At 47.6% G+C, this 12271-nt stretch overlaps 1 protein-coding gene across 1 annotated transcript; it reads left to right on the top strand.

Annotated features, from left to right (window-relative positions):
* On the top strand, positions 1-869 carry LOC137904026 (uncharacterized; the record flags this gene model as incomplete). The annotated part of the gene is given in 2 exon segments (XM_068748192.1): positions 1-787; positions 790-869. Coding segments are annotated over 2 exon segments (867 nt in total), but the record flags the coding sequence as incomplete, so codon positions are not given.
* Positions 870-12271: the final 11402 nt, after the last annotated feature.

Raw genomic sequence — 12271 nt, 5'->3', positions numbered from 1 at the left:
TATATGTTTCCCTTAGGTAACATTATTAAGAAACATAGCATAAATTTCCACTGCTATGCGGACGATACACAATTATACCTGTCAGTTCAGCCAGACAAAGTCGATCAGTTGGTTAGACTTCAGACGTGCCTTAAGGACATTAACTCCTGGATGACTGAGAACTTCCTGTTATTAAAACTAAATAAAATTGAGGTTCTGGTTCTTGGGCCAAAGCATCTCAGAAATGTTTGTTCTAGTGTTGTAGTTGAACTAGATGGCGTCTCAGTGTCCACCAGCACCACTGCCAAGAATCTGGGGGTAATCTTTGATCAGGACCTGTCATTTCAGTCCCAGATAAAGCATATTTCAAGGACTGCGTTCTTTCACCTTCAGAATATTTCAAAGGTCAGGCAAATAGTCCATGCTTTTGTGACTTCCAGACTGGACTACTGCAACTCCTTACTGTCCGGCTGCCCAAAAAGGTCTATTAAACATCTCCAGCTAATCCAGAATGCAGCAGCTCGTGTTCTAACAGAAACCAGACTGAGAGAACACATTTCCCCTGTTCTGGCGTCTCTGCATTGGCTTCCTGTTAGGGAACGGATTGAATATAAAATCCTTCTACTCACTTTTAAAGCCCTCACCAGCCAGGCCCCTCCTTACCTTACAGAGATGATTATCCCGTATTTCCCCACTAGAACCCTGCGGTCCCAAAATGCTGGCCTGCGTCTGGTTCCAGACATTTCCAAGAGCAGACAGGGGGGCGGAGCTTTCAGTTATCAAGCTCCTTTATTGTGGAACCAGCTCCCTGATTGGTTCGTGAGACAGACACCATCTCTATGTTCAAGAGTAGACTAAAGAATTTCCTTTTTAACAAGGCTTATTGCTAATCAATGCAGTAATCAATATATTCAATATGCTGTTATAGGCCAGCACTGGTGGCTTAAGATCATGACATACTGAGCTCCTCCCTCTTTATCTGGTTATTCATGTTATAAATATATGTCAGTAATCTCTCTCTCTTCCTGTAGTCTTGTTCTCTCTCTCCCTCTGTTTGTCCCTCTCTCTCTTTCAGGTCCTTCTGTCCGTGGTGCTGCAGAACCTGGACCTGTGTCCCTCACCACTGATGTCCACGTCGCTGGCATTAGCATTTCTAGTCTTATACATCTTGTTTTTGTCTGCTCCTTGTTATGGACCGATGCGAGGGGACCCCAAGGAACAGAGGACAGAGACGGTGCGAACGTGACTTGATATTTTACTGATAAATGTTCATCAGAAGAGTCACTATCCCGGAGCTGCGCACGGATTACGGGGTGGCTGGAGTTCAACGAACATATCTAGTTTAACAAAAAGACACAGCCAAAAGAACAAACCAAAAAGCAAACTCTAATAAAAATTGTTAACAACAAACGGAAAACGCAACGCACGACCTGGGCGCACAGATCAGCTGCGGTCGGCGAGGCGAGTCCCAGGGACGGGGAGCGGCAGAAGGACGTTCTGTACGCAGAGCCGTGATCCATGGAATAGTCCGACGGGGAACAGCGGGTGGAGCAGGTCCTGGAGTGAGAAGCAGAAACAGGTGTGCGTAATAAGGCAAATTAACAAGTGCAGCTACACGACCCTCACACTCCTGCTCTGTCTCGCTATCGCTTCTCTATCCATCTCCTTGTTTTTGACTCTCCTCCGACCTGCCATTCTCTCTCTCTCTCTCTCCGGCTCTCTCTCTCTCTCAACCCAGCCGGCCAGACAGATGGCCGTCCACCATGAGCCTAGGTTCTGTCCAAGGTTTCTGCCCGTTAAAGGGAAGTTTTTCCTTGCCTCCGTTGCTCTTGTGGGTCAAGTTGGGTTCTGTGTTTCCCTGCAGGTCTTTCCCTGCTAATCCCGTAAAGTGCCTTGAGATGACTTCCTGTTGTGATCTGGTGTTGTAGAAATAAAACTGAATTGAATTGAATTGAACATTTCTGTAAGTACAGTAGTCCCTCGATACAATGCGGTTCATTTTCCGCAACTTCGCTGCTTCGCGGAGTTTTTTAATGCAATTTCAGATTTTATTTTTATTTTTTGCACTTGAACGCGCCTTGAAGCGGCGCAAGGACGAAGAGGCGCGGTCGGAGGAACTGTGAAATACACGCGAGTTGCTATTAATAACTTCTCATGTGTTCAACCTCGTAGGTTGATCATTAAAATTAAATTCGTTATTTCTAAAAGCTATCATGTTTATTTGTTAAGAGTTTGTTTTATAGCGCTCTTATTCTCTGTGTAAAAAGAGGCTTTTATTTTGTAGGAGCATAAACGTCACGTCCCTTTTGGGTTTTGTTTCTTCCTGTTGATACATGTAGCCGCTGCCGTTCCGCTGTGCTAAGCTATCCAATAAAGCAGCATGAGAGGCTAAAGACAGCACGAGTAGAATATTTGTTCTTCTGCACTCCAAGCGGCTCTTTCCTCGACCTGCACGCCTTAACATTATGAACAGGAAAACGTTTACTGTACGTACTATATATTTATATTTCTCAAACAAATGTTTAGTTCTGAAAAGGTTTTGATCTTTGGTTTCATTCTATAATACTGAAACAATCTATTTAGATTAATGCCTGACTGTTAAACGTGTATAAAGTGTGTGGTGAGGGGTTTTACAGCCTTAAAACATTTATGTACATGTATAATAATTAAAATAAAATAGAAATTACTACATTGCAGATTTCACTTATTGCGGGTTGTTTTTAGTACAAGATTTAAATCCAAACCTGGTAACATATGAAGAGAGAAACTCGTCCATCCTAAGGACAAGACACCGAGACACAAAGACAGCAATGCAGTGTCTGCTGTCCAGTGAAGAATGCAGAGACCTGGACATCGGGGATACCAAACACAAGCGTACGGCTCAACACAGGACCAGACTCTGAAAGACACAGGGCAGTCCTTTGAGGACAGCAATGTCCAGGTGTTAGCAGGGAAGACAGGTGAAAGACACAGGACTTGGTGTTTGCAAACCTCGGCCGGTATGAGCTGTGCTCTCAGAACATCATACATTTGCAGGTTCCAAGAATCAGAACTGAATCGGGCAAAAAGGCTTTTACATTTTCTGCCCCGTCTACCTGGAATCATGTGCAAAATAACTTGAAATTGACACATCTTTCAACTCTGGGGACATTTAAGACCATCATCACGGATAGAGAAATAAGGTCAATTGGATTTTGTAATTGCGCTGTGTACTTCTGAAATCTCACTCTTGTGTTCTGTCGTGTGTGAAACTGTGTCGCATTGTGTTTGAGTCTTTGCTGTAATCGGTTTTGGGCTGCTGTCTTGGCCTCTTGAATGTGCACCACATGCAATATTAAATATCACACTTGTTTTCAAATCCTCATGTCACTCTTGTGTCAAAGTCCAAAGAGAATTATTCCTCAACCAGCAACACTTCGGATCTTAAAGCATCTGTTCTCCACTGTGTGCAGAATGTCAGTTTCCTGGTCGCTGAGAAAAGCAGACAGTGTCCAGGTAGATGTTACCACAACCCCCTCCATCCATCACTGCATCTGACAAGTCCCAAACATCCGACAGGGTGATCCCTCAGAGCAGCACTAACTAGATAGTGACAAAGGAGACGTATGGCACTGAATGACAGACAAAGGACGTGGGAGACAGTCCTTTTGTTCATTAAAGTCTACCTGATAAATGGCTCATGGGTTGAGATAGTTTCAGCAAATACTTTCCTGTCTTCGGTGTCACTACCAGTGTCCAGCAGAAAGGCTTACTCCCCATCAGACATGAATGTTTCTATCGTTCTCCACACACAACTGGGCAGCTGTTTTTCACGCCTCCATTGACAGACAAAAACTGCATTTTAGAGAAGAAAGGCCAATAACCTTTTCTAAAGGTTCTTGAATCTTCCCCGTCCAGTTGAAACTGTACTACAAACGCAAGGACTGATCTACACAAATACTATTACTCCAAATATGCTGTGGTGCTCGAGGAACAGCCTTGTTCTGAACACCAGCAAGACCAAGGAGGTCATAGTGGACTACAGGAGGTCCAGGAAGACTGAACACGCCCCCCTGTGCATACGAGGGGAAGCAGTGGAGCGTGTGGAGAACATTAAATTCCTGGGCATCCACATCTCCTCTGACCTCTCCTGGACACTCAACACCAGACACCTGGTGAAGAAGGCCCAGCAACGGCTCTTCTTCCTCAGGAAGCTGAAGCGGGCTGGACTCTCCTCTGTGCTGCTTGAAGACTTTTACCGGGCCACGATAGAGAGCATCCTGTGTCTCAGTGCGACCGTGTGGGACGGCAGCTGCACGGCGCAGGACAGGAAAGACCTATCCCGGGTGGTGAGGACAGCTCAGGGGATTGTGGGTCACCGTCTGCCTGATCTGGACTCTGTTTACACCTCCAGAGTCCAGAGGAGGGCCAGACGCATCGCCACAGACCCCACCCACCCGGGCCACAAACTGTTTGTCCCGCCCCCATCAGGGAGGCGGTTCAGGACAATAAGAAGCAGCACAGCGAGGCTCAGGAACAGCTTCTTCCCCCGAGCTGTGAAAGCAGTCGTTCCCTCGTAGTGATCTGGGACGCTTTATGCCGGCCCTGCTGTGCTGCTGTTGCTATTTTGCACTACTGCCTGTGATTCACACTCTCTTTGTGTGTATATATATTCTCTTTGTGTACATATATATTGTTCCTTCAAATAGAAAGACTTTAGTTATTGATTTGATATATGTTAATTGATATATGATGTGTGCCTTAAGCCGTGGGCCTTCTCACGATTTTATTATGTTCGCATAATGATAATAAAGTATCTTGAATCTTGAATCGGTGTTGATGGTGAAGTCTGAAATGCATGATTCTTATTGCATACAATCAATCATTCATTTTCCAACCGCTTTGTCCTTTACCGGGTTGCGGGCCAAGCTGGAGACGTCAATGGGCGAGAGGCGGGGTTACACCCTGGACAAGCCGCCAGTCCATCGCAAGGCAACACACAGAGACAGAAAATCAGCCACACACACTCACACAGACGGACAATTTAGCGTCACCAATCAGCCTAGGCTGCATGTCTTTGGAGGTGGCAGGAAGCCGGAGAACCCAGAGAGAACCCACGCAGACACGGGGAGAACCCGGAGAGAACCCACGCAGACACGGGGAGAACATGCAAACTCCTCACAGAAAGGCCACAAGTCGGATTCAAACCCACAACCTCAATCATACTAAATCTTACTTTTGTCACCACTCAACTATTTCCTGCACCACATACGCAGGTTAATGTTAGTTTGCCTTCAGGTGGAATTTGGTGCAATGTATCAGAGCAATTTAATGACTCTGTCTGCATGTATGCATTAATTAATTAATCAATCATTTATTTCGGTTACAATCTTCAGTATACAAATTTGAGTTACAAAATAAATTTACAAATTCCGTAACGGAAAAAGGAATAGGCTGAATCAGGAGTGCAAATAAGGAACAAAGAAAAGAAAAGGATTACCGTATTTTCATGACCTTATGGCGCACCTGGTGATTAGGCGTCGTCTCATTAACGGCTGATTTTTCGGTATTTTAAACATACAAAGGGCGCGCGGCTCAAAAGGCGCCGGCATGATAGGTGCGCAAAATAAAGCAGGAGAAAAACTGAGTTTGGTACTCATTTTTCTAATTGTCATTAATCAAACCCATCAAAGTCCTCATCCTCTGTTTCTGTGTTGAACAGCTGCGCTAGATCTCCGTCAAACGTGCCGGCTCCCTTTCTTCACTGTCAGAGTCACTTTCCGTGCCGTGCGGCGCCTCGGAAATGATGCCGACTTTTGCGGAGGGTCGAACAACAATGCTAGCAGACAGTTAGCCGAAGCAGCTACAATCCATTCACAAACTGTGGCGTAACTGTAGAACGGCTGGAGAACCTTCGTCAGGCCTCCCGGAATGACGGCAAGCTCGGAGTTCATTTCCTTCACATCAGCTGTGAGATGGGCACGCATCGAGTCGCAGATCAAAATTGATGGTGATGCCCTTTCATCATCTCCTCGTCCATCCAGCCATTTTCATTTGCCTTGATGATGACTCCAGCTGGAAACTTCTCTTTAGGCAAAGTCTTCCTCTTGAAGATCACCATCAGCGGCAGCTTCTGTCCGTTACCGTGGCAGCCGAGCACAACGGTAAACGAAGACTCGTGCCCCGTTGTGCGTATCGCTACCGTGCTGGTCCCCTTCTTCTCGACAGTGTGACCCACCGGGATGTCGAACGTTAGCGGCACCTCGTCCATGTTGGTGATGAGGCTGGGCTGGATGCGCTTGTTGGCGATCTGTTTGCTGCAGTAGGAGCGGAAGCTTTTCATAATGATCCGCTGGAAGCTGCCGCGCTGCCGTGGTCCTTGTCCGGATGGAAAAATGGCACCGCTTCATGAAACGAAAGCACCAAGACGGACCTCCTTGGAAATGTTCAATGTGCATCTCCTCTGCGAGCGTGACTGCTTTGAGTCGAATGGTGACCGTGGAAACGCTTCTCGCACTCGCTCTTTGCTCGTTGATCCACCGCTCGAGTCTTTCCTCCAACTCGGGTCATCTCGCCTTCTGCCCGCGGAAACTCAGCTGCGTCTCCTTCACCTGGCGGAGCGCGTTTTCCTGCTTCCTCCACTTGCGAACCATCGACTCGTTGATCTTGAATTCTCTCGCGGCTGCTCGATTTCCATGTTCCTCCACGTAGCTGATGGCCTTCAGTTTGAACTGCGCTTCATTAGAGTGTCTCTTTGCCATTTCCAGGGTTGTTAAAACAACGATGATCTGCGTAGTGCACATACCTGTTCTTTTATATACCGTTCATCCACGCCCACACTTCCCCCTTTAAAGTTCTCATGGTGTCCACTCCTACGTCTGCCTTACAACAACAAATAGGGCGAACCTACTGATGTAGGTTCGTCAGAAAGCTCAGTATCCTGGAGCCGCACACAGGATTTGCGGGGCGGCTGGAGCCCAATGAAAATATCTGGTTAACAAAAGACACAGCCGAGAAAAGAAAAACCAAAAAGCCAGCTCTAATAAAAATCGTTTACAACAAAAAGAAAACGCTACGCACGACCCGGGCGCATGGATCAGCTGCGGTCAGCAAGGCAAGGCGAGACACGGGGACGGGGAGCGGCAGAAAGACATTCTGTACGTAGAGACGTGATCCAAAGAATAGTCCGACAGGAAACAGCGGGCGGAGCAGGGATTATGAGGGCTGTTGGTAATCTGCCTCAATCTGCCTCAGGTGTGTCCGGGGTGACCGCAGCCAATCCGCACGCCGCAGGTCCTGGAGTGAGAAGCAGAAACAGGTGTGCGTGATAAGGCAACATGACAAGCGTAGCAACATGACCCTCACACAGCGTCAGCTGAAAAGATCCCGCTAATAACGAAGAAACTGGTATTCAAGGAAGCGGCGCCAAAACACTTCCTGCTTCTCATCCAATATGCCGACGCTCACCTCTCCGTCCGACTGCGACCGCTGCCACCACCTGAGTCAGACTATTACTGAGCTGGAGGGTCGTATTTCCAGTCTTTACCAGATCCGAGCCGAGAGAGTGAAGCGTTCCTAGATTCACAAGTGACCGTTGGCGCCGCTGCCGACGCCTCTGCTGCCGCCGGGCCCGAACTGGATTCTACCATCCCGGTAGTTTCCCCAGGCGCCGACGATCTCTGGCTCCGACAGGGAGCAAAACCAAGGCGGCCCGTAAAGGCCACATTCACGCCCAACCTACTGATCCACAGCTCCACTGTCAATCACGGGCTCTGGTCCGCAGCGCGCGGGGATAACGGGAGGAAGAGGTCGCCGCCCGCGCCAGCCTGTGACCTGGAGCTCTCAAACGGCAAAACAATCTCAGCTGGCGAAACTGTTTCCTCCGTGACCCCGACCGCGTCCCCTCCCCGCAGGTCCTCGGAGCAGCGTCCCACCTCACTGATCGTTGGGGTCTCCATCATCAAGCACATCAGGGCCAAGCACGCCGTGACCCACTCTCTGCCGGGGGCTCACGTCTCTGAAGTAACGCAACACATCCCGCAGGTCCTCACGGACCACCCGCACATCAGGAACGTCATCATCCATGTAGGAAGCAACGACACCAGCAAGCAGCAGTCCGAGGTTTTAAAACAGGACTTTAAGCGTCTTTTTAACGAACTGAAAGACAGCAGAAAGTCCGTTTTTATCTCTGGCCCCACCCCCACGCTGCACCGAGGCATTGGTCGCTTCAGCCGGCTGCAGTCGGCCTGTCCAGAACACAACCTGGTTTTTATTGATAACTTCAACCTTTTCTGGAATTGAGCTTCCTTCTTCAGCAGAGACGGTCTCCGTCCCAGCTTCCAGGGGACGCGTGCTCTCTCATTGAACATCTCCCACGCAGTCTCCACAGCTCCCCATCATTGACTGACCGCACCTCCTTATCCCACCACACCACCGACGGCACAGGTCACCACGCCGGCCTCTGATGGCCCCTGTTCCTCCTCAGGGACCTCTCCATCACCGGTCCTCATCGCCAGCTCCCCCTGCTGCCCAAACCAAATAGTCTCGACCATTATCTCCCAGAGAATTTCAGCACGTGCATCATCTGCTGCCCATCAGGGCAATTCCACCTTCCACCTCCACCTCCTCCACCTTCTGCTCCTCAAGCCACACCTATGACCTCTGGTCTTTTAAATGAGGACGTGACAATCAGTTCTATGAATGCCCCTTGTTTTGGGGAGGATGGCTCACAACGGACTCTAAGGAGGCGTGACCAGGTAGCTGCTCCTCAACAGAATGTAAACAAGACACGAGTAAACTCAGCGATCACGAAGAACCGTAAGTGGAAAGTCTTTCAGACTGTAAATCATTCAAGAACAGTTTGGGATCCTATAAGGAAGCCAAAGGGTCTTTTAGGAGGGCATTTGAATATACGCAGCATTAAATCTAAAAGCGAGCAGGTGCATCATCTTTTGCTGGACTCTAATTTAGACTACCTTTGTTTGTCTGAGACATGGCTTCATGAATGTACCTAGTTTTAACATTTACAGGAGAGTAAGGTAATGATCTACGTCAAAGATTGTATTCAGTGTCAGGAAATAGAATGGTCAAACGGCACAGAATTAGAGTGCATTGGCATAAATATAGTTTTGTCACAACAAATGTCCTTTGCTCTTATACTGATTTATCGCCCTCCCTCATCAAAGAGTAATTTCAATGAGAAATTTGAGAACTTACTTAGAGAATGTAATTTTAACAAAGAAGTACCGGTAATTATTATGGGAGATTTTAATATTAATTGGAAGGACAAAACATCGTGAAAAAACCTTAAACAGATTACAGATAAATTTGACCTGGTGCAGCTGGTCAATGGACCTACAAGAATTACCAATTCTTCTAGAAAACAAATAGATTTAGTATTTTGCAATAGACCGGATAGGATTGCTAAATCATTACCCTCGCCGAAGGGGAGGCGAGGGTAATGCAATTGGGTCCGTTTGTCTGTTTGCTTGTCTGTTTGTCTGTTTGTCAGTTTGTTTGTCTGTCCAAGCGCATAACTCAAAAACTAGTAGCCCAATCGACTTGAAATGTTTACACAAGCAAGGTTCTGTCCGTGGCTCGGTCCTCCCCGAGAATGGCGTTGATCCGGATCTGGATCCAGATTCTAGAATTTTTTTTACATCTGGAATTGTGCCTGTGCTGTAACATGGGAGTGTCACTTTAAGAGGGAGGGGCACGAATGGCATGATGGGAAAAAGAGTCCAGAAGGAGTCTTGTAGTACGTTCCGGAGCAGCAAGCTAGAGCAGGTTTGGCCCCTCTGATCCGGAAGCCCTGTTTACTGTCTCACAAGATCCAATAGTATATTGGAGGCGGGGTCTGCAGTCTCTGATTGTCTTTCTAGTTTCAACTTGTGTGACCAAGTAGGGAACATCTCGCAGTCAGTACAATTTTAGTGGGCACAGGAAGTGAGGTAACCAGAAGAGACGCTCAACATTTTGGCCTCCAAAATAAAGGCGCATAAACAAATACAGAAAATAACACTGCATATGAGAACACAGGGTCGATATATGTTTTGTATGTATTTCCCCAAACATCAACACAATATGACATATATGGCATTATAAGTGAAACATACAATATGTGCAAACATTCCTTTTTCAACAAATCCTTTATCTTGTAAATAATACCAATAATTATAGTTAATTTCTGTTTATTCTGTATGCGGCTTAATTTACAACTGAGTTTATCTCTATCATCTATCTAGCCATCAGTCCCTCGATCTGTCCACCAGTCCATCTACCTATCCACCAGTCCATCTACCTGTCCATCAGTCCATCAATCTATCCATCAGTCCATCTACCTATCCACCAGTCCATCTATCTGTCCATCAGTCCATCTACCTGTCCATCAGTCCATCGATCTATCCATCAGTCCATCTACCTGTCCACCAGTCCATCTATCTGTCCATCAGTCCATCTACCTGTCCACCAGTCCCTCGATCTGTCCATCAGTCAATCTACCTGTCCATCAGTCCATCTACCTGTCCACCAGTCCATCTATCTGTCCATCAGTCCATCTACCTGTCCATCAGTCCCTCGATCTGTCCATCAGTCAATCTACCTGTCCATCAGTCAATCTACCTGTCCATCAGTCCATCGATCTATCCATCAGTCCATCGATCTGTCCATCAGTCCATCTATCTGTCCATCAGTCAATCTATCTGTCCATCAGTCATCTATCCATCAGTCCATCTATCTGTCCATCCGTCAATCTAGACAAAATTTAAAGGTGCACATTTCTACTTGTGACTATCACTCGCTCTGTTCGTCCGATTGCTGTGCTTTTATGTTTATGCATTCTTATAATGCTGCATGTGTCTACAAGGAAAGTAAAATTTACAAAACTGTCCAAGTATCTTGATATGTATTGTTTTATAGTGTAACCCAGCGGTGGGCAAACCTTTTGACTCGCGGGCCACAAAATTCTAAAGATTTGACAAGGGGACGGGCCAGGAACAGATGGATGGAGTGTTTGTGTGAGCTAATATAAATGACATGCAAAAAACATTACATGAAAGGATTTGGCCTTTTACAGGGAAAAGGTCAAATGAATCAGGTTCAATTATAATACAATTTAATTTAATGATATCATTTGGATTTCCGGTGGGCCGGATTAAATAGCCCAACGGGCCGTATATGGCCCCTGGGCCTTGGTTTGCCCATGCCTGGTGTGACCCCATTGCTTTAATACTGTAATGACTGAATAAGCAGGGCGATATTTAAAGCTGCATTTCCTTCGGCTTTTGGCTTTTGGCTTTTTCCTCTGTAAATCGACCAGTCAAACCATTTAGAAGATAGAAAGCCTTTATTGTCATGGAATAGTAGCTACACAATGAGATTAGGAGTGCTGCTCCGTCTGGTGTCTAAAAACAACATAAAATACAGATGAGAACGGAACATTCAAGTACTTGCAGGATGTAACACAAACGTTTAAAGTGATGAAACAGTGCATGCAGGGCAATTGATTGACCAGTACTTTGCATAGGTTAATAGCATACATTTGTTATTGCATATTTGGTATTGCACATAGTGAGTAGTTTTCCTGTTTAGTCCTGATTGTTGTTCTGATGGCTCTCTGGAAAAAACTGTCCCTGAGTCTGTTGGTCCTGCTCTTGTTCAACCTGTAGCGCCGTCCGGAGGGCAACAGGTTGAACAAGGTGTGTCCAGTGTGGGAGGAGTCTCTGGCGATGTTTGTAGCTCTGCTGAGGTAGCAAGAGCCGGCAATACAGTCCAGGGGGGCAGAGAGCAGCCGGAGATACAGTCCAGGGGGGGCAGAGAGCAGCTGGTGATACAGTCCAGGGGGGGCAGAGAGCAGCCGGTGATACAGTCCAGGGGGGGCAGAGAGCAGCTGGTGATACAGTCCAGGGGGGGCAGAGAGCAGCCGGTGATACAGTCCAGGGGGGGCAGAGAGCAGCCGGCGATACAGTCCAGGGGGGGCAGAGAGCAGCCTGTGATACAGTCCAGGGGGGGCAGAGAGCAGCCGGCGATACAGTCCAGGGGGGGCAGAGAGCAGCTGGTGATACAGTCCAGGGGGGGCAGAGAGCAGCCGGCGATACAGTCCAGGGGGGGCAGCTGTGCTGCTGTGCACGCGGCGTACCAAACCGTGATGCAGTACCCAGGATGCTCTCCAAGGGGCTCTCTAAAAGGCCACCAGCAGCTTCTCCTCCAGGTGGTTCCTCCTGAGCACCCTCAGGAAGTGGAGTCGCTGCTGGGCCTTCTTCACCACCGCCGTGGTGTTAGCAGACCAGGACAGGTCGTCGGTGATGTGGACCCC

This window comes from Brachionichthys hirsutus, chromosome 14, assembly GCF_040956055.1.
Source record: "Brachionichthys hirsutus isolate HB-005 chromosome 14, CSIRO-AGI_Bhir_v1, whole genome shotgun sequence".
In the NCBI taxonomy this organism is placed as follows: domain Eukaryota; kingdom Metazoa; phylum Chordata; class Actinopteri; order Lophiiformes; family Brachionichthyidae; genus Brachionichthys; species Brachionichthys hirsutus.
Note: the sequence above shows the minus strand (reverse complement) of the source record. Positions and strands in the feature narration are given on the sequence as shown.